Source organism: Anas acuta, chromosome 5 (assembly GCF_963932015.1).
Source record: "Anas acuta chromosome 5, bAnaAcu1.1, whole genome shotgun sequence".
In the NCBI taxonomy this organism is placed as follows: Eukaryota; Metazoa; Chordata; class Aves; order Anseriformes; family Anatidae; genus Anas; species Anas acuta.
Window position 1 is genome coordinate 53,438,846 of NC_088983.1, and position 21,946 is coordinate 53,460,791.

A 21,946-nucleotide genomic window follows, 5' to 3' on the forward strand; every position below is an offset into this window, starting at 1 on the left:
AACGAATGTTTTAGCAAATATAAAATGGTGAAAAGGACTAATGGGATGGGGAAACTTTTTCTTAGAGGCATAGTAAGCTTTTCTTGTTTCAGAACTGAATTCAACACTGTAAGAATGATAATCTTTAACTTTTAGTACCATTTTGTTATGTACACGTGACTTAAAGCTTTTTCCCATAACTAGAAAATACCAGTACGTAGGAGGAAGAAACTACATTCTCAGCATAAGGGCTCAAATTTATTTTATTTCTGCTTGCATGGAAACAGCACTGAAACAGCACTGAAATGGTATTGCCAGATCTAAAAATGGGATGACACTGACTAATGGAAAAGCTAAAACAAAAATTCAGGAAGTCTTCTCAATTGTGAGATATAATAGGCTGTGGAATTGCTTCCAAATTGGAAGATTTAACTCATGATGTATTTAAAAATAGCTCACACAAAACACTTTAGAAAATTTCATGAATAATGATACCCATAAATTTTCAGGTAAAGGGGTGTATATATATGAGCACATAAGTAGGCAGATAGACGGAGAGACCACCAATATTTATATAAGGACTGAGGGAAAATGAGACTATCTGAACCTGTTACGCCTTTCTTATCTCCTATGATTTTATATTTTCTTTTGAGATACAATTTACCCTGCAGAACGTTAATTGTGCTACTACAGATTTTACTGGAAATGTTATATAATCCTACTTTTATGTACATATATATCTACTCCAATTCATATGTATTTGGAAATATTTTAACGTTCATTGGTATGATCAGAGCAACTTACTCAAGAACTGGTTATGTTAAAAGATCTTGGTCTATCTGACAACTCAGTTGACAAATCAGTTCATTTGTCCTGCCTTCTGCCTTGCAGAATGACAGACTATTTGTATTCCCGAACTAAATGATAGATAGAGAAGAGCAATTTGGATTAAATTTGTGGGTAATGTTGATGCACTGCTATGACAAAGCAAATACTCAGTAGACTGCACTTATTGCAAAGAGTCCAAACTTCAGATACACCTATCAATCCAGTGAGTGCTAGTGAATGAAGGCTTAGTGCTTAGTGAGTGCTACGCCACTCCAAAGATAGGAGATATTGCATGCCGTATTTCAACTTGCATTCACTGAGGTTTTCCTCCTCTTCAAGAGCTACAACGATGCTGGAAATCCTGAGTACTTTAATAAACATAACTCTCTTGTTATAAACAAGCCATTTAGGGGAAATCACAGGAGTGCTAGAAATATTTGGTTACACCTGCTGTCTAGACTGACTACAGTCATGCTTTTTTAAGTAACAGTATTTCTCACAGACTAATGGGACTGTTCTTTTCCTGAAAAAAAAAAAAATGAAAACACACACTATAACCCTCCACTCTTCTTTGCACTGCCTGCTGCATAAGTGATCTTATTGAGATTTCCCACTGTACACGACTTCATTATATGAGAGTGTTCTGCTGCACTGGAAGTTTGCTTGGTCTTGGTGATAACAGAAACAGCAACCACAGGAAGTTTAGGTAAACTACAGAAAATTTTAAGAAAATGTTACTTCTTTTATCCTTACTGTTTATCAAAATGCAAGCAGTGACAGGCAACAACTCCAAGAAGACGGGCCTAAGTAAAGCTACTTATTTCCCTGTAAATCCGTCTGTCATAATTAGGAACAAGTAGAAGTCGTTGCACTTATCATTTAGATTGCCGAGTGGAACTGTACAAACTGTGTGAGTTTGATTTTACTAGGGAACAGCATTTTTCTTAAGCTTATTTCAGAGCTTTTGCACGAGTTCCTTCATTTCCCTGCTACTGAAGCACAGGCTTATTCTGCTAAAGGTGAAGATGACATTCATGGCTCTCTTGTATTAACACATGATGCCCTCTTTCTTGCCTATTGGGATGCTGCATGCTTTTCCAAACGCTTCTGTGCATCGTTCTTGAGTTCAGCAGCTTCTTGCGCTCTGTAAATCGGTAAGATTACACCAATTTCTTTCTTAATTTGTGAACTTTTAACTTAAAACATGATGATGGGAAGAGAATGCCTTTCCCAAAGCCAGACACCTGAATTTTCGCTTGGTTTTGCTAAAGCAAGCATTAATTCTTCTGAAATCACTAAATCTTTGGTTAAACCATAAAATAAGTCATTCATTGTAAATATTGTCTCATTTGCTTATACTCATCAGTGTAAGTGCCTTTATGTTTCATAGATGACTAAAGCCAACAATTGCCTTTATAAATGATGATAGATATTTTAGTAATCTGTGATTCATTTTAGCATGCAGGGAAAATGTCCTGAATAGAAAAGTAGAAAATTGTTAACATAATACAACTACCTTATTTTTAAAGTATTCTCAAGATATCAGTTCTGTTCCTTGCTTTGTCATGTTTTGCATATGATCATCACAGGACAGTACATCCCCCCTGCATTTAGATTTGTTATTGTCCCCTATTGTTAAGGGAAGTTACAATTTTTTAGCTTTGGCTATCAGACAGTAAATCCTTCAGAACAGTGTTTGGATTTTAATCATCGTATATATAAATTTGAGTAAAACTAGTCTGCTGTTTAATTTCATTATTTTGGGCAATAATATAGTAAAAAGTTAGACTGCTAAATTCTTTATTAAAAAATGGTTTCATCAAACCTATACATAGCTTCCAAGCCTATGGCTGTTTTAAAATACTCTCAGTAGTGGCATTCAGATATTCTAATATCTTCATGCAGAGGTGATGGAAAAACTGAATCACAACCTGATGTAGATGTCTGGGAAATCCTGAGGAAAGCTCCACCTTCTGAATATGAGAAAATCGCTTTTCAGTATGGTATCACAGATTTGCGTGGGATGCTGAAACGCCTCAAACGCATAAAGAAGGAAGAGAAAAAAAGTACAGGTTGGAAAGCTCTATTTCTTCCAAATACATTTGTATGTATATTCTTGTTTGGGAGTTCTGCAAATGTTAACATCAACTGGACAGCAGCCAGACACAAGAGCATGGGAAGTATGAGTGTGATACGGTTTCCTTTTCCAATTTTTGCATGATATTTACAATTCATTTCCATTATAAAGGTTTCTTAAAAACACTTCAAGCATGATGCATTTGGGATTCTTGAGCGTCTTTTAGTCCTGTCAATAAATTACCTACTTTTAACTAATTTGTATTAAAAGTCAGAAGCAGAGAAGTTAAATTGCCTTTCATTAGTACTGAGAAGATAAGTATCATTTTCCTGTGGTCACACTTAGCTGTAACTGTATTTAGGATGTGTTGATGGATGTATTTATGTCTGATTTAGAATATTTTACTTCACTCATTTTAGTTAATATCACAAGCCTTTCATTCTATGTTAATGAATAACATAAGACAGCATGGGATGAAGAACAGACAAAAAGAAATGGTAAAAATGCAAACAGGGATGGAGAAAGTGGACAAGGTTTAAAATGGCATTAAACAAGAGCAAAAGGAATGAAGACTTGTTTTCTTGACAGAGAATGTCAATAAAAAAAAAGGAAAGGAAGAAAACAAAAAGAATAAAATTAAGATACTCTTTACAACTCATTCTTTATCACAGCATTCCTCAAGAAATTGGATCCAGCTTACCAAGTGGACAAGGGACAAAAGATTAAATTAATGGTTGAAGTCGCCAATCCAGATGCTGACGTGAAATGGCTGAAGAACGGACAGGAGATCCAAGTGAGCGGCAGGTAAACTAGAAGTATGAGAAATTAAACACAGAATGGCCTGAAGCATGAACAAAGTAGAAAAGCTAGCTATACTTAGAAAGAAACAAATAAAATAGGGAGAAATAGGAACCATGAAAGAATCTACATAGCACATTGAGTTGTGGCCAGTTTACTGTTCTCATGGCTGTTTCTTTTTCTTCCCTGTGCTCTGTATATCTACATGTGGAACGGGATGCTCACACCTACCTTCTTAGCAAGTAAGTCCTCTGATTATGCTCTGTTGTTTATGTATATATCCAGGGTTCAAAATTCTTTCTTACATGGGATATACTTTGCTGCAGCATGCTTGTAAAACCAAAATTTCATTGTAAAACCAAAATTTCAGTGATTTGGTGGCTGGAGCCTTGATGAGGAATTTTAGTGGTAAGTAGTCAGGTTTGTGTCTGTGTTAGAAAAGCATCTACAGTCACCAGCATCCCAACACCATCCACAGGGGTTTGTATGCCTCAGTTTAGTATGAAGAGATCTCCATAATCCCCTGTGCTTGTTTTCAAAACACTGTTTCTGCCCACTGTGCTAGAACAGCGATTCAAGGGTTGAATCTTAAAAAACCTTGCCACTGATGTCAGAAAAGAAGCGGGGAGCTTTCTTCTCTGCCTGGCAGGGGAAGACTGGGTCCAAAGGAGGGAGTCTCAGGTAATTACACTTAGATTCTCTTTTCAGATATATTTTTGAAGCTGTTGGGAATAAAAGAATCCTGACCATAAATCACTGCTCTCTGGCTGACGATGCAGCATATGAATGTGTGGTAGGTGAGGAGAAGAGCTTCACAGAATTATTTGTAAAAGGTGAGCAATGGCAGCAAAACCTACCCCCTAACATTTAGCATCAAATTAGTTAAATCCTTATTTACTCTCAAATTAGTTATCTCAAAGCAAATTCTCAAACATATGAGCAAAGGCTGAGGTCTATCAAAGTAGGTATTTTTCTTACAATTAAAGGAAGACAGACTTTCCCTATAGCTGCAACTGAGAAAGCACAGGAAAATAGCTCAGTAATAGTTATTAATTCTCATTTGGAAAGTGCTGTGTTTCCCAACAATAGGGCGAGAAACGTACTTTAGAAATTAAATTCTGTTCAAGATAAATATGTACCTCAAGCTTTGCAAGCAGATCAAGTAGTACAGAAAAATAATGCCTCTGTCTGAGAATTTTGGAATATATATGAAAACTGATTAATCTTATGTTTGTATTCTGTCTCATAAAGTAAATACCAAAAGGTCATCTGATAATATTGGTAATATGATCCAGCATAGTAAATCTTAAGTTCCATCTCAGAGAGCATCACCATGTATTTTGTCAGGGGCTTCTCCTGTAGAGCACTGACTGAGACCTACTGCTGACATTCAGCCTTTCAGAATATTGTTTCAATAAAGGCCTCTTCATTTCCAGAGCCTCCAATCCTGATCACTCACCCACTGGAGGACCAGATGGTGATGGTTGGAGAAAGAGTGGAGTTTGAGTGTGAAGTGTCTGAGGAAGGAGCTACTGTAAAATGGTAAGGGAATAGAAAAGGAAATAAACAAACAAACAAAAACCAGCAAATAAGAAACAGGCCATATTCCTCCATGGGACATTCTAGAACCAGTGTTTGTGGAGAAGAGCTGTGGACTAAAAAGGATGAAGGCATCCTACATCAGTGCTTTCAGAAAAAAAGTATTTATCCTCTTTCTATATATCAAATATTGAGTAGAAACTGAGAGGCCAGAACATTACAGAAAACAGATGAAATGTAGATATTTTATAAGTGTCTCTAGGATTTCTTGTTCTGCGGCTACAGGATGCTACTGACTCTACTGAGCCGTTAACATTAAAGTTTTCTAAATGCTTGACAGCAACATGTAACTATTACATGGACTAATTAGATCCACATTGTGATGAGCTCCACTCTTCTCAATTGCAGAGAGATTTTATTTTCCTTAAGTAAAAAGTCAGCCTCTGCTGAGACAGAGGGAAGGCCATTGACTTATTTTAACATATGTGTTGTGGTGATCCTGCAAAGCCAGTCATTATGTATATGCAGCTAGCGGGATTAAGATGACAAACATTGTGCCCATAGAGCCCATTTTGTTGGGCATTCCAGCTGAGGGGAAGCTGGAAGGTTCACACTGCCTGGGCAGGCACAGCAGGCAGTGCTCACATACCAGGCCTTAGGCACACTGTTCTCACTTCATTTCTCTACCAGATGAAATTCTCTTGTGCTTGTTAACAGCTTCAGGCACATGGTAATCAACTGATCCCACAATGCCCATTACATTCTTGGAAAGTGCTATCACTCATCTGCTCTCCCAAAGGAAGGAACTGAGAATTTAAATAGAGCCCAAGAGCTGGTAGAGCATATGCATTACACTATTAAAACCACATGCACAGGCACACACATGCTATTGTTCAGGAACTGCTTACAGATGCCTGGTCACAAGAGATGGGGACAACCATATCTGTCCCTCTCAGGGCACATTGCAGCTGCCACACTTTGATCCTATGCCTTTGAACGACTCCCATACATCTTGCAGAGCTGTTATCTGTGGGATGGGCATTTGCTGTGACAAGGGCAAAACGGCAGCTGTCTCTGCCTGAAATGCAGCAAGTGGTCAGAGAAACTCTTCAATGCATAGCAACAGAAAACTGAGCAGCTAGATATTTACACTACACACATCTACAAAATTTAACTGTTTTTATGGGAGACTCAGTCAGTGCTCTTTGGCAAAAGGGGCACGGGAAAGAAATGTCCAGGAAAAACATGAAATATGGTATGGAGAAACAGTTCTGGTTTTATGTCCTTTAGGTGAAATGCTCTACAGTTTAAGCTAAGTAACAAGCACTAGCTAAAGGCACCTGTTACAGATCTTGCACCCTTTAAACCTAGGAGATGAAGTCACAAGCACGTGAAAAGAAGCAAATATGTGACTTGCACAAGCCAGATAAGGCCTCCAGCCTCGTAAGCGTGACCATCGGACTAGGGCTTGGAGAATTCATCCTGTGGGTCTCTACATAGTTATCAGGAAAGACTTTCCTCTCAATCACCTAGAAAGATCTCATGTTATTCTTACACAGTACTAAGGAATAGTCATTTCTAAGCCTCAGATGGCCTTGGAAATAATACAATTATTGAAGAAAAAGATGTAATAAAATATGTAGTTTTGACTTGATTTTTCCATCTCTGAATGCTGGATGTATCATCCAAATGATACAGTTCCAGACAACTTCAAATGAAAACAAACTATAGCAATGTAATAATAACAATAAATCCATGTGTCCCCACTACTACACAGTTCCTATGTCACTAATATTTGTGAGTTTGGATCAGATGACCTAGAGTGGTCCTTCAACTAACACTTCCAGGGTTCTATAAAATCCTCTTCTTACAATTTAGTGTTAGTTGATGTTTCTGCTTCACTGCTCTAGTTACCAAGGGAGGGGCTATAATATTACTTTATATAAAGTTTTTCCCTTTTTGCCACAGCAGTACAGTATTTTAAGTCAGGTGATGCCTGGGAGGTCTTTTTTGCAGTTTATAATTTTATCATTACCCTATTTGTCAGCACACCCATCTGCAAACACTCTGCTCATACTTTTCAGCAATCTGATAGTCACTAAATCAAACAAAAGATAAATATACTATTCCTTTTAAGCGGGTTTTAAGACACTGCTCATTGCAAATAGTCTATTTTCATTATTTAGACAAGACTTCAAGAGATCTCTTTCCTAACCACGGGCTGAAGAGAATATTGAAATATCGTTGACAATCCACATGTCAAAATATATCACAAAAATAAATTAGAATTTCATCTTTGGAACAGTAGCCACGGCATGTGTGTGTGTGCCCATTTTTGTCACAGCAGCATGTTGAATTTCTAGATTATAGCCCATTCTCAGCAATTCAACAAAGGTTTGCGCATTGCATTGTAACATTTGCTCCAGAACTAAGTGCATACACGAGAGCATCAGCTAGGAGAACATCTTGCACCTGACATCAGACTCCTGCCACTCAGCAAGCAGAGGAAACATTATCCTGGCGTACCACTTAGCATTGTGTTTCATGTGGTGTTGCAAGCGTTCTGCTTCCTCCCTCACTATTGTTGTAGCCCTGTGATTTGGACGCTAGGCCAGGGTTTTTCTAATCCCACTGTAAATTCCAATAAGCTGTACTCTAAAGAACAGTTAGGAGGGGATAAACTGTAGGTATTTTGAAATGAACTTGCAGCAGGTACATCTAAATCACAAACTAGGATGCGTGTCTCTGCTTAAAGCTTTAATCTGTGATTTACATCAGCAGACTCTGACATAGGCAAAGGGTTTCTTTGCGTGTATCTACTTTGAGATTAGAAATAGAGCATTCTAATGAGTCCCTAAACAGCACTGCCATTTCCTAGCCTGTAAGGCCCTTGGTTAAGTTGCATAGTCACCAGCAACAAACAAGGGAAATAACACTAGATAGAAAGCAACCTCTTACTTTTCTAGAAGCATTCCATTTTTTCTACTTTTTTCACATAAATATCAAATAGAAAAAAAAAAAAAGTTTACAAACTGCAGTGGTATTCAGATAATATAAATAAATTCTAATGATAAAAAATATAAAAGGCTACGAAAGGAGGTCAAGCTGAAGAAATTCCAAGTTATTTTCTTGGATCTTGTTTATGTTCTTTAGGATTAGGGACAGGAAAGCTATTAAAAAGTCTTACATATTTTTGTGTGACCTTGACTAAACAGCTTGAATCCTCTCTGCTCACTTCCTTTCATGATGATTGGAAATTACAATAATTAAATTTCCTCTCAGGCTGCATGGTGAAGCTTAATTTAGTAATGTCTTAAATATGCTGTGGCATCCTTTAATAGAAAGGACTAAAAAATCCAAAATACATTTTCATTTAAATCCATTCTAAATTTTTCTTCTTTTACTGATGCCCACAAACCATGAAATTATAATGACTGCAATTCACGTTAGGAAAATTAAGACTTTTAAGTCATTATTCAGCAAGTCCTTATTACCTTATGGCAGCTTTTAAGATAGTACCTTCACTGCTGGTATTTCTTCATCCCTGTATCTTCTCCAACATGTATTATAGTGTCATGTGTATCTACAGTATGTAAGTAATAACAATCAAGAAAATCCTTGTAAAAGAACAACCTTGAACCAAAAGTGAAATATGCAGTAAAAATTCATGGTCAAGCTAGTAAGATTCGGGTCCCTAGCAGTTCTGGTTCTGCTAGCATTTGTGAAATAGTCTCACTTTTGTTAACTTGACATGCTACTAAGATTGGAGTTGTGTCCTTCAATCTCTAGTAACACTGAGCTGACTCTTACTTACCTCTTCCACCCATGAAAAATAACATCATTTGGCATTGCAGGGAGAAGGATGGAGTTGAGCTGACACGGGAAGAAACATTCAAATACCGATTTAAGAAAGATGGAAAAAAGCAGTATCTAATTATTAATGAGTCAACCAAGGAGGACAGTGGACACTATACCGTGAAAACCAACGGTGGGGTATCAGTCGCTGAACTAATCGTACAAGGTAAGCATAGGTAATGAAAAAGGAGAATCTGAAAACATGAAAACAGGCTGAAGGTAACCTTCTCTGGGATAGTGCAGAGGGATAGTGCATCATCCTTGTGCCAGGGAAAAAAGAGTATTTCATAGGTGGCATTAGGCTTGATAACAGAGGCCTCAAGAAGAACTCAGACCTGTGTGCCGGATGTAATGGATACCCTGATAGTAACAGGGGCTTAGCTATCAGTCTTGTTAAAGCCCTGCATGCTGTGGATTTTCCTTCATATTTCACCTTTCCACAAACAGCTTGCTCAGCCCTAGCCTTTTCTACTCAGTAAAGCCACACCAAGTGTTTATTAACAGATCTATTCTGATTTGTTGATTTGTGTACTGACTGTTCTCACAATATCAGAGAAAAAGCTGGAAGTTTATCAGAGCATTGCGGACCTGACAGTGAAGGCACGTGACCAGGCTGTCTTCAAGTGCGAAGTTTCTGATGAAAATGTGAAAGGAATCTGGTTGAAAAATGGCAAGGAGGTGGTACCAGATGAAAGGATAAAGATCTCCCACATTGGCAGGTTAGTCTTGTTTCCGAAAGCATGTACAAGTTTGGACATTATGTTACAACCCACAGGAATTATTATCTCAGGGGGACAGGAATATAAAGCAAGACTTTGTCCTGGCTCCAGCTAAAATGAAAAAGTTAAAACCTTCTCATCCACAATCAGCACATAGTCACAGGCTTGCTTTGGTATGTGATCTGGCATTTTGCATGTATGGAATCAGTGGAGCATCAGCAGAATTTGTTTTCAGTTTTCATTTGGATTTCATGTTTTGTTGGTATTCAAATTATCTAGAAAACATGTTTTTGGTAACTTTAAAATTAACAGTAGTGTTTAGACAGATTAATATAGCATTTATGTATAAGACCCTTCAGAAAAACTACTGATTCATATATAAATATTAACCATTGCACCATTCTGTGCTCAAGTTTCTTAATACCCTAACTCTTACTGGCAATCAAGACCAGGAAACTTCCTAAGATACATGAGTACTACATGTTAGGTAAATTCTTCCTCGGTACTCCCTTTCTCTACTCTGTTTTGAATTTACAGTAATAGAGAGATGGAAGATCAACATTTAGCTTGTTTTTTACACAGTTTACTGTATTTACAGTCTGATCAAATTAAGTATGTCAGCAGTGCTACAATTGTCCTTTTTAAGGGTAAATGACCAGACTAACAGAAGCAGAGAAACAGCTTCCTCTCTTCAGAGTAGACTACACATTAACCTTGACAAGAAAAATCCACTCACAGACATCATGCTGAGGATGGATTTACTCAAATGCTGGAAGCAGAGCAGCCTATAGCCCTAGAGGATGTTGACTTGATGTTAGGGAAAGGGGAGAATAAATAGTGCTGTTTGTTAATATCCTATAGCCTGCACCTCATCTCTTGAAATAGCCTTGTTTCTCCTGGAATGGTAAGGTAAGGGAGTGGACCATATTTGTTCATGTTTCCAGAATCCATAAGCTCACTATTGAGGACGTTACGCCAGGTGACGAGGCTGACTATTCATTCATCCCTCAGGGATTTGCTTACAACCTTTCTGCCAAGCTTCAGTTTTTGGGTAAGTTGTCTTAGAATATACAATGGGATTTCCACAGGGATAAAAGGATGGAACTATTCCTGGTAATACCAGGAAAGACTATGGAGAATCTCTTTCCAAATCCCTCAAGTTGGGTGCATTACATTTTTTTGCCCGTTATTTTGCTATCATTGCTACATTGTTTTACAGAGACTGTTTTCCAGTTTATTGCATTAATCTACGGATGTACATGCCTTAAAAGGATTTAATGATTAATAAGTTTTAAATTACTTTTTGAATGCAAACTATATGAAAATTTGTTTTTCGGATCTATTTATCCTAACTCTCCCAACCTCTTTTTTTTTCCAGAGGTCAAGATTGATTTTGTACCAAGAGAAGGTAAGAATCTTTGTTATTTATATGCAAGTAAACATGTTTTCAATAGCAAAGGAAACTGTATCTTCATTTTTAATGGGGAGTTGACATAAGCAGTCACCTCTTTTTCATACAGAACACTCAAACCATATTTTAAACTTATTTCTTTGCCTTTGCTATAGAGCCTCCCAAAATCCACCTTGACTGTCTGGGCCAGTCCCCTGACACTATTGTTGTGGTGGCTGGGAACAAACTGAGATTGGATGTTCCCATATCAGGAGATCCAACACCCACTGTCATCTGGCAGAAAGTGAACAAGGTAATGTGTAATCTGACACAATAGCTGAGGCAAGAAAGTCACACCAGGAAATTTATTTTCTTTCTCAAATCTGTCTGTGATTAAAAATTCTTATTTAAAAGTATTTTTAATTATTTTTTAAATTGTAGAGTATTTTTCAATTATTTATTTTATTTTTAACTCAAGAAGAAAATTAAATAGCTGCAATGTAGTTCACTGGGATTTATCTGTTTTTGTAGGAGTCACCTTGAACTGTGTTTTTTTTTTATGAACTTGCCTTTTGAACTTGAGCTTTTATGAACTTGACTTTTTTAATGAACTTGACTTTTTTTTTCCTTCTAAAAGTAGGGGCTGTATCTATATGAGTAGACATACATACATGCAGGTGGTCGGATACTATATAGGTTTATTCTCCTAATACCTCAGAGAAAAAGAAATTGATGATCAGTCATCCCCATGATCACACCTGATAGTATGGACAAGTTCTGGAGGTGGCAGTTTCTTTTTACCATCTTTCTCAATAAGTCTTCTACAGTTTGTGAAGAAGATGTGTTCTCAGCAGATCAGTGGGGTAAAGCTGTATTTGGTATAATGAAAAGAGAGGACACTAGCTATTTTCCTAATCAGAGCACTTGCAAAACATCAAAGAAAAAAATTAGAACCTAGACACAAAAGTATCTAAGCGAGCTTCCTTCCTGGCTATCTCTGAACATCCACACCCCTCACCATCTGTGTGCTCTTGAGCTATAATGAGCACAAAACAGACATAATTTGCATAAGATTCTACAGCATCATTACACTTTCCACAGGTAGCACAAAAATAAATAGATATAGACAAAATAATATTGCCAATTATATTCATTTTCCCAGTCTCATTTCTTCACAAATTTGCAGAATTCTTTGTTCAGGTGGACATATTTAGTAACATTTAGGATTTCTTTCTGCAATGCAGAATTAGTATGGAACCTAACAAAAAAGCCATTCATCTCTTCTTAAGGAACCAGAAGCAGTTTTTCTGACCATCTCATACAAACATTTCAAACCCTACACCTTATTATTTCCAAGGTTTGAGGTCTCAACATGAGTAAAAGGAAACAAGTTTGATTTGAAGGATGCATAGCATATACTAACTACTGAAATCCAAAGTAAACAATACCAAAGCTTCAGAATACGTTGCTTTATGTATGTTACAGATCTGACTATGTTTCTGACCATTAAAACATTTATATTGACTTACTATCCCATCGTTACAGAAAAAGGTAAACCTTATTTATGTAGCTATACATAATAATTGTTACCACAGGATGCATACAGACTCGGAAGCAGTTGCTGTTCTACTGCAGGAATGCATCTTTGTTTATGAAGCTGTAGATTCAGTTTTGCTGACTTATCCTTCCTTTAATTCACTACAGTCCGATACATCTATTTCCATTTCTGCTTTTTACTTTCATATCTGTTGTTTCCTTCCCAGCACTTTTTGCTCTCACTTTGCTCACACCTCCATGTTCAAGCACCCCAGCCCACCTACGGACTCTTCTGACTTGCAGAAACAGCTTTAGTGTTCTGCTCAGAAAATTCAGCTTTCTGTGGTTTCTTTGCTTATCTAGAAAACTGATCTGCTTCGAAGCAATGATGACTCCATGACTCCCTCAGAAAACAGCAGTGATTTAAACACTGATAGTAAGGTAAGTTCCTTATTATTTTTGCAGACACATAAATATGCTTAGTGTTTTCCATTTAAATGGTCCTATTCAGACAAAAATAAAATTCAAGTCAGTAGATTTTAAAACTGGTGAAGCAAATAGCACAGCAAGCCCAACATCCTGCCTCACAACAGCAATTACCAATGACTTTGAACAGGCAAAACAGATCTGGAAAGTGAATTTCAAGTTAGGTCAAGGGAATCTCTTTCTAACCACCGTTACATGGTGGCTGGACTACAAGGAATCAAAGAAGCTGTTTAAAACTCACTTCACCGTATTTGTGAATGTTTATCCTCCACCTTTTTTAGTTGTTGTTTCCCCTAGTAAACTCTAAGCTTCAGTAATATCTAGAGGAAGAAAACTAGGACAAAGTCTCACAAGACACAAAGAAAGGTGAGAATGAGTCAAAAGAGCAAGCAAAGTATGTACAAAACGGTCAAAAGAAGACTTATTTTCCAACAACTTTCCTTTTTTGTAATAGACAACTTTTTTGATTTTGGTAGATACAAAAGATTTTATATTTGCTATGCAACTATACACCTTTCTCAGGGCACCTTTCTCAGGGTTAGGATTCTGCTGTGCTAGTCACTAGACGGGCACAAATGCTTTGTAATGCTTCTTCCAAGTTTGAAAATATGGGCACATAAAGAGGAGAGCATGTTACAAATGCACAGCAAAGTTCCTGTGGTTATGTTTAGACCTCACAGTAGAGAGAAGAGTAGACAGTTATCCCATATCACATTCTTGAGTGACAGAAATCACACTGATGCCGTTAACAAAGAAATACAGTACCTTTTTTAAAAGGAAATTGATCAAATCTGTTATCTGATGCCAGATACTGTTGAACAGAAATGTTTGCCCAAGTATTTGAATTGAATTTGTAACCCCCTTTGAATTTACAATCTACCCAACTGTTATCCATGAAACTTTACATTGATGCTAGCAGTTATCCCAATTAGGAATCTGTAGTACCGGCTGTGTGAAACTAGCAATGAATCATAACAACCTGGGGACTTTCAGAACCAATTTTTCTCTAAATTACTTGCTTTATGCATGCCATTTAGTCAGTATTTTCTCTTTTCTCCATCCAAATGTGGAGAAAAAAATATTCATAGCTTTTGAATAATATTGATAATATTCAAAATGAAGCTTTCCATCAGCTTACATAAAGGCTCATAAGGCTGTCTCTGGCACAACCTGCATTGACTTTTTCTGTTACTTTCACTGCCCACAGCTTCTGTTTGAGTCTGAAGGCAGAGTTCGCGTGGAGAAGCATGAAGACCACTGTGTCTTCATCATTGAAGGAGCTGAAAAGGAGGATGAGGGAGTATACAGAGTTATAGTTAAGAATCCAGTGGGCGAAGACAAGGCTGATATCACAGTCAAAGTTATTGGTAAGTGAAGGAAGGAAATAACCAGAGCATGAAAGTGTATTGAGTTCACTGAAACTCACTCAACTCTGAAAGTGACGCAGGTTCTGAGTTTAAGCTTTAAAAATAGACAGAAAATGATCATAAAAGCAGGAATACTTTCAATTACAAAATTTGGCAGAAGTATTTTTCATAGGTAGTTGTCTGCCTTGTGAAAAGGAAAGTGAACAACTCCCAGCAGAAATCCACATGTTTACTTTTTATGTTTCCAGTTTCAAATGATCCTAACATTTTATAGATGACATTCCCTTCTAAGGAACACCCTTCAGGCTAGTATGAGATGAGAAAAACTTCCTGTCATTTTTTTGTGTTTTCCATTTTTAAACAAAGATGACTTCCTTCTGTACATAGTAAGCAGCTAATGGCATAAAGAGAGGCAGCGTATCAGATACAAGATAAACAGACTGACATTGTGAGTCACAGAAGAGATAGGGGAAATATGCTTTTGAGTCAGTAATTTTTATCAATTTTCTCATGTTTAACTTGTTTTTACCCTACTATGTATATGACAAATGCTCAGGTTATAAGCAAATTTTGAATCGATAAACTGGAATTACTTTCATCTGCAGTATTAAATCTTTTATATCTCCAAAATAACAAAATATATGAGACACGCAGCTGTTATACTCTAGACAAAGTTTATTCTAGACAGAATAAGAAACCCTGGAGCAAGTCTCTTGTTACAGGATTGAGAGCAAACTACTACTAGGTTTGGATTGCTGGTTCTCATTTGAGTGGAGGACTGGTAAAGCTGTTTGCTAAAACACCTAGCAGAGTTCTGTCCAGTGGTTTGAGGTGAAAGAGCCAACAAATGAGCAATTTTATTTCTTTATGAACAAAATAAAGGCAGGAGGCATCATCCTCTGTCTACAAGAGATTTCGCTACATACCAAAGAAGGAAATACCAATGCTGCTTCCCACTAAGAAGTGGGTTCTGTCTGTTTTCTTTTTCCTGGATCATAGCATAAATCTATGTCAGTCGTGGATGACTAGATGCAATTTATCGCAGCTAGTACACAGCTGATTTCCCAAAACCTTGCATTTTGCAAAAATGTGATCGTGTCTGGAAAGAACAAGATGGCTGAATAATTAAACAGTATTTAAAAGAAAAACAAACTAACCTGGAAGCATCAAAAAGTAGGATTCACTCTGGATTAAGACCATGCATTCTATGTTGTATCTACTGTTGCAATCTGACAAATTTCTATCATGGCCTTTATAAGGCCATGATAAATACTACTACTACTACTAGGAAATTCCTCAGGATGTCTGATTTTTTTTTTAAGATTTATATGTATGTATGATATGCAGAAAAAAAAAATAAAAAATTAAAGAAAATTATTTCATTGATTTGTGGACAATAAGTGTACCAGTAACAACCCCCATTCGTTTTCATGTTTTCTTCAGATGTTCCTGACCCTCCAGAAGCTCCCAAGATCAGCAACATTGGAGAAGATTACTGCACTGTGCAATGGCAACCACCTAAATACGATGGTGGGCAACCAGTACTTGGTAAGAAGTGCTGAAACACAAAGTTGCCAGCAGCATCACCTATATTATTGCTGCTCCTTTACAACGATGCCAAAGGATTTCATAAGTGTATTCACTCTAGGAAGGCTGACCCTCAGACACTAACTAAAGTAGCAAATTTTCAAATAAGTCAATTCTGGCCCTTCAATATTAGGGAGAGGGTGCCCCCTGCCTGTGCTATTTGAATCCAAGAAATATTTCAGCAAGTTAGCAAAGCAGAAGATGCTAAAGCTAGGTATTCCCATTCAAGACAGAAATTTTAGGTCAGTATACATGCCTTTGACCTTGCTTAGGAATAACAAAACAGCCGTGGTCATGTCAGACATCAACTCCAGACTTCTGCAATCTCAAGCACTCATGCAATACATTTTCTTTCTTTTTAGAAAGCTAGTTCATAATTCTCCTTCACATACAACCACACACCATGAGTCACAAAACATATTTCAAACTCTTTAATGACTTTAAAATCTGCACTAAAACTGGAGGCCAAAATCATCACATGATACAGGGAACAAGCTGAAGCAAGAAGAGTATCACCCATACCATGGTAAGTTCTCTGCAGAGCATGGTGTTTGTCAGATAGAACTCCCTGTGACCCTCAGAAGGAAAAGGAAGTAAGGCAGGATCTCGGCTAATTTTAGAAAAAAAATAATCCTCTAGACACCAAATCTAGGAATTTGTTTAATAAAGATCATTGGAATTTCAGTTTCTTTTTAAAAATACACTGAAACCTCCATGTAAGTCCCACGGAGATGCCAGAGTTAGAAATGTTCTACAATTCGTTTAATCCCTTGTACAATACTTTGAAGAGGAGAGTTTGTATTTGCTTTTGAATATTTTGACCGCATTCACTCATGCCTCATTTAATTCAATAGAAGTTACCTGTGGAGGTATAAAAAAGGTACTACTGGGCCAGTCCGTTGTTTGAGAGGAAACAAGCAAGAATTCAAAGTATTTGGTGCAAAGATACATAGCAATAGCTGTCATGTTACCACAACCAACCCCCCTGCCCTTGACCAGGCAAAGCCCATGACTTTGGTTTGTATAGTTGTCAGGATATACATTTCATAAAGTTATTTGGTTTGTTTTCACTGTCAAAGGAATGATTTTGTTAACGTTCCACCAGCAACTCTTAGCACTACCTGAGGAAGTAGTCTTATGCAATTAGCATAATTAGCAATTAGCATAAGACTGTGCTAATAATTGAGCTAGACTAAAATACCTGAATGAAAGCCAAGAAGCAGCACCATCCATTCAAAAAATGTTGCAAGAGCAAGTTTAAAGACAGGAGAAAAATATGTGTGCATTCTTGTCTGTCTTTACACTGTTACAGATTTGGGAATTCTACCACAGCCTTTATTATCTGTATCCAGCAGATATAGAAATGAAATTCACAGCCCACCTTCACTGTTACGCACTTTTTATGGGGCTCAATAAGTAAATTGTTTGGGTAAGAGTGTCAGACAGAAAGTAATACAAGAGGAAAGTTGTGGAAAATATGGAAGCCTCACAGAACTCAGACGCAGTAATTTTGGGTAACATTTGGCTCTTTATGTCATAGAGAAAAAGGTGCTTTTCTGTTTTCCTGCATGTGAAATCATAATTTGCAGTTCCTTTACATCATAAGAGATATCCTTCCAGGCTATATTTTAGAGAGAAAGAAGAAGAAGAGCTACCGATGGATGAGACTGAACTTTGACCTTTTAAAAGAGCTAACCTATGAAGCCAAGCGAATGATTGAAGGAGTCGTTTACGAGATGCGGATTTATGCTGTGAATTCTATTGGCATGTCCCGGCCAAGCCCTGCCTCACAACCCTTCATGCCAATTGGTGAGTTCTACCCCACTCCGTATTGTTTCTAGGACATAACCAAGAACAGGACAATTTTCACCTCTTCAACTGTCCTTATGTCCAAAAAGAACATGTTAGGAAAGAGGTTATACTATATTTAATCAGTCTTTTCCTTTCTCATCTCGTCATCTTCCTCTTCTCTGTCTCTCATTCCCCTTCCTGCGAAGCACAGAGGTTCCAGTTTCATGAAATTGCTGATGAATTTTTAGTTGTTATAATTAGAAGTGTGAGAGTCAAGCTGGATCTGGAAAGGAGGAGAACTAATTGACAGAAATTTCCCTGTCCCTCTCAGTTTCCCCCATTGCCTTATGGGTGCAAATATCACAGTATCCCACCCAGCACTCCATTAATCCTGGCCTCTCCACAGCTAAAAGGATAGCTGATTAAAAAAATATTTAAGGAATGATTTCCTATAAATAATCCTTCCCATCACAGCAGTACAGTATCTCCTGCAGTCTCTGAGCTGGAGCAGAGAGTCCTCAGGAAGTCTGTCTGCTAAGAGCTTTGGAACAAGGAGCCACAAAAATACAACTAGCTGGAGATTAATATGACTAGAGTTGCTACATCTACAAGTATCAGTGAAGGGGGACAACCTGCTGAAGGAGATAACGTAAAAGCAGATGATGCAGTGAAGGGGTCAGAAGGAGCAGATGGACTGAAAGAAGGGTCTCTTAATTGTGGATTTCAAACACAAAACAGCTGGTCTGCAGCAAAAGAGGGCAAACGAAAACCATCAGGCGGAGCTACGGAAAAAAAAGGTCCAAGGGAGTTTTACTTGATTAAGGATAATGTTCTCACTTACTGCTTAAGAGGTTTGGGGTTTCGTTCGCGTACTGTGTGGTTGTGTATGCTCCCAACTGCTTTTGTCTCATTTGCAGTTCACTGTTCTTGATCCCATTTGAATATGAAAAATTTTGACATAGCTATAGAAAGTGGATGATGTATTTTTTGTAATAATGTCAGGAACTGAGATCAATTTCAATCAGTTCCATAATTTATAAAGCTGTATTTAACTTACTTTATATATTACGTATTTCTAATATGTAATATGTAAAATATCTTAATTATATTCAAAAGCTATCCAGTTTAGAATATAAATATATACACACACAGAGTATATCAAACATATATTTCTTTAAAATTATTGCTGTTATGTTATGCATAATATTACATTCCAGTAATTCCAAATGTAATTTTGAACATGTTATCTTTTCTATTTTACGGTAGCATTTGTGCGTATTCACAATTTGGGATTTTTCAGTTAAGGCTTTTCTTGTTTGTTTCCTTTTTGCTTAGTAGACAGGAGTTGTGCTTAAGAAGACTGAATCTAGCTAATGGTCTTCCTGAACTACGGATTTAAAAAGAGCCATGAGACTCCTGTTCTGAAAAGATATGAAATAGCTATATGTAACTGAAGTGAAAATTTTTCAGCCCCAAAATATTTCTCTCTGATATGTCTCCATTACAAATGAGCCAAACAGAACTAGTGTTTCAGTAAACGGAGTCAAAACTTGTAGGCATTTCCTTCACTGTTTGAGGAAAATGCATTACATCAAATTTAGCCAGTAACGATTTTGTCTATCTACAAACAGGGTGTAAATACAGCATACAAATTGTATGTATTTTTTATTTTTAAATTTTTCTGCAGACTTCTGCTGTCTCACTCACCTACAACTTCTTTTTTCATTGGCTTTTACATATTAAGGGAGCATATGTTAATAGGAACTACTGTCTTAACCTCTTATCTTCCACCCACCTCCCTCAAACCCCCAAATATAGGAATCTTCTGGTACACTTCTATTAAAATGAAGTATCAGGTATTACATTTTACAACTGAACTTCAGCTAAATCCATTTTATTAAAACTGACAATGATATATAATTCAGATACTAATCACAACTTCCACAGCCTTTGAATTCTCAGTTATACTGCCGTTTCTCAAAATTTACTTCTACGTATTTCCTTACAGCTCCTCCAAGTGAACCAACCCACTTTACAGTGGAAGATGTCTCTGACAGCACCGTTGCCTTGAAGTGGAGACCCCCTGAACGGATCGGAGCCGGGGGATTAGATGGCTACATTGTGGAATACTGCAAAGAGGGATGTAAGTAAGCACAAGTAGTAGGCAGCAGCAACTGAACATTATTATAATACTGCAGTTGCAACAGTTTCACTGAAATATCACAATAAATAACCATATCCAGTATCTCTAAATTTGAACTCTAATCTTTTGGTAACATCCTTGCCATCCATCACCAGCCTTACTCCGACATGACAGTCAAACCATGACAGTCACATCAACCATAACCTCATATTCACAATCATAAACGTCAGTAGAGGAAAGTATTAAAAAATACCAGTGCTGTTCTATAGCCACTGTTACACTTCTGTAGTATTCAAAAATTGTGTATTCTCTAAAAACCAATATAATACCATGACTGTAAGAATACCAGTCAAAGTTGCAAGTAACTCCTACCTCATCTCATTTAATGCTTGTGGTCTCATAAGAAGAATAGCTGCACCATATCTACAACATTTGACTTACTGTGATGCTTATTGTTTTTGTATATGATGCAAATGTTATTGTATATAACTTTTATGTTATAAAATCAAATAATCATTTCAGCCATGGGATTTTCTCTGACGCTAAACTTGTCATATGACCTAGACTAGGGTTTTTACAGGGTATAATTTATCCAGAACTCATTTCTAGTCTTTAGTGATATTGTCATGAAATTACTAGAACCCCTAAGTCACTGTCACAGAAGAATAATTTTATCAGTAGTACTTCTGTGCTGTTAGAGTAACTAAGGAGGCCGTAGGAACTCTGTTCTACCACATCAAACAAGAAAGTAAGAATAAATTCCAAAAGTTATGAGCTCTATTACTGTTTTCAGTATATACGGCTCTCACCATTCTGTCTGGATACCCGCAGAAAGAAAAAAGAAAAAAAATTAAAAATTTCAAAATTTCTTTCATTTCAAGAAAAAAATGAAATTGAGGCTTTGCTTTCTAGCTAAAAATGCTTCCACAATTCCCCCCCCCCACACACACACAATCTTTTGCTAAAGAAAATAAATGTAGAGAAGCACCAGCAGTCTAAGTTCCATAAAACAGAATGTCAAAGAAAGCACCCAAATATGATTCCTGTACCCCTAACTATTTTGAGTAAAACAAAGTGTATGCATTCCTGAAGTGCATGTGTAAATACATCTTCTAGATCAAGAGTTTTTTCCCAGATTAGTTTATTCCATTTTAAGCATGGTATTGCACGTTACATTCATTTTACCTTAATACAAATTAACTTTCAATTGTAGACAAGGCAACAGTTTGGAAAAATAAGATCTTATTACAATATGAAAATCCTGTACTTGCAGCTACAGAATGGATTCCAGCTCTTCCCGGCCTAACCGAGCGTACTTCTGCACTGATTAAAGACCTGGTGACAGGGGACAAACTTCATTTCCGTATAAAGGCTATAAACTTGGCTGGTGAGAGCGGAGCAGCAATAATCAAGGAGCCCATTACTGTTCAAGAGATCCTGCGTGAGTACCTAGATTGAATAAATGTCACTCATCTATTTCCTCTGGTCAAATATCTAATCGTGTACACAATGCAGAAAACTGGGACTGACAAGCCCGTGCCTTCTTCTGAGGGTAACATCCAAACAGCTCTTTCAGTCTGACTACAAGCCAAATATCTTCTGAGAACATTACCTTACTGTCTGGGTCTTTTCTTTCTAAAGTGTAGCTTTTAAAACAAAATCCTACTTTGTCCTTTCAAACTATGTGTGTTTCACCTCATACCAATAATGGCATTGTCTGCATTTAAGTGGCACATTTTTTAATATTTAGGGCTCTGCTGGATAAGCTGTTATACTACTACAAAATGACTGCATGGACCGGGGCAAGAGACCTCTTAACATAAAAACAGTCATCGGCACCTGATTCTCCTA

The 21,946-nt window shown here is 37.1% G+C and overlaps 2 protein-coding genes across 5 annotated transcripts in view; one reads left to right on the forward strand and one right to left on the reverse strand.

Moving 5' to 3' along the window:
• SLC39A13 (solute carrier family 39 member 13) overlaps positions 1 to 21,946 on the reverse strand; it is a 141,784-nt gene that overhangs the window by 100,766 nt on the left and 19,072 nt on the right. The gene's annotated exons all lie outside the window — the stretch shown is intronic.
• MYBPC3 (myosin binding protein C3) overlaps positions 1 to 21,946 on the forward strand; it is a 59,275-nt gene that overhangs the window by 19,686 nt on the left and 17,643 nt on the right. Inside the window, exons 10-26 of the mRNA XM_068684806.1 lie at positions 1,938 to 1,961; positions 2,713 to 2,879; positions 3,556 to 3,688; positions 3,922 to 3,924; positions 4,391 to 4,515; positions 5,119 to 5,224; positions 9,076 to 9,242; positions 9,630 to 9,795; positions 10,740 to 10,846; positions 11,174 to 11,203; positions 11,362 to 11,498; positions 13,085 to 13,162; positions 14,415 to 14,574; positions 16,018 to 16,122; positions 17,782 to 17,970; positions 19,961 to 20,095; positions 21,369 to 21,536. Coding sequence (XP_068540907.1) covers positions 1,938 to 1,961; positions 2,713 to 2,879; positions 3,556 to 3,688; positions 3,922 to 3,924; positions 4,391 to 4,515; positions 5,119 to 5,224; positions 9,076 to 9,242; positions 9,630 to 9,795; positions 10,740 to 10,846; positions 11,174 to 11,203; positions 11,362 to 11,498; positions 13,085 to 13,162; positions 14,415 to 14,574; positions 16,018 to 16,122; positions 17,782 to 17,970; positions 19,961 to 20,095; positions 21,369 to 21,536 — 2,000 coding nt within the window. The remainder of the gene's footprint in view (positions 1 to 1,937; positions 1,962 to 2,712; positions 2,880 to 3,555; positions 3,689 to 3,921; positions 3,925 to 4,390; positions 4,516 to 5,118; positions 5,225 to 9,075; positions 9,243 to 9,629; positions 9,796 to 10,739; positions 10,847 to 11,173; positions 11,204 to 11,361; positions 11,499 to 13,084; positions 13,163 to 14,414; positions 14,575 to 16,017; positions 16,123 to 17,781; positions 17,971 to 19,960; positions 20,096 to 21,368; positions 21,537 to 21,946) is intronic.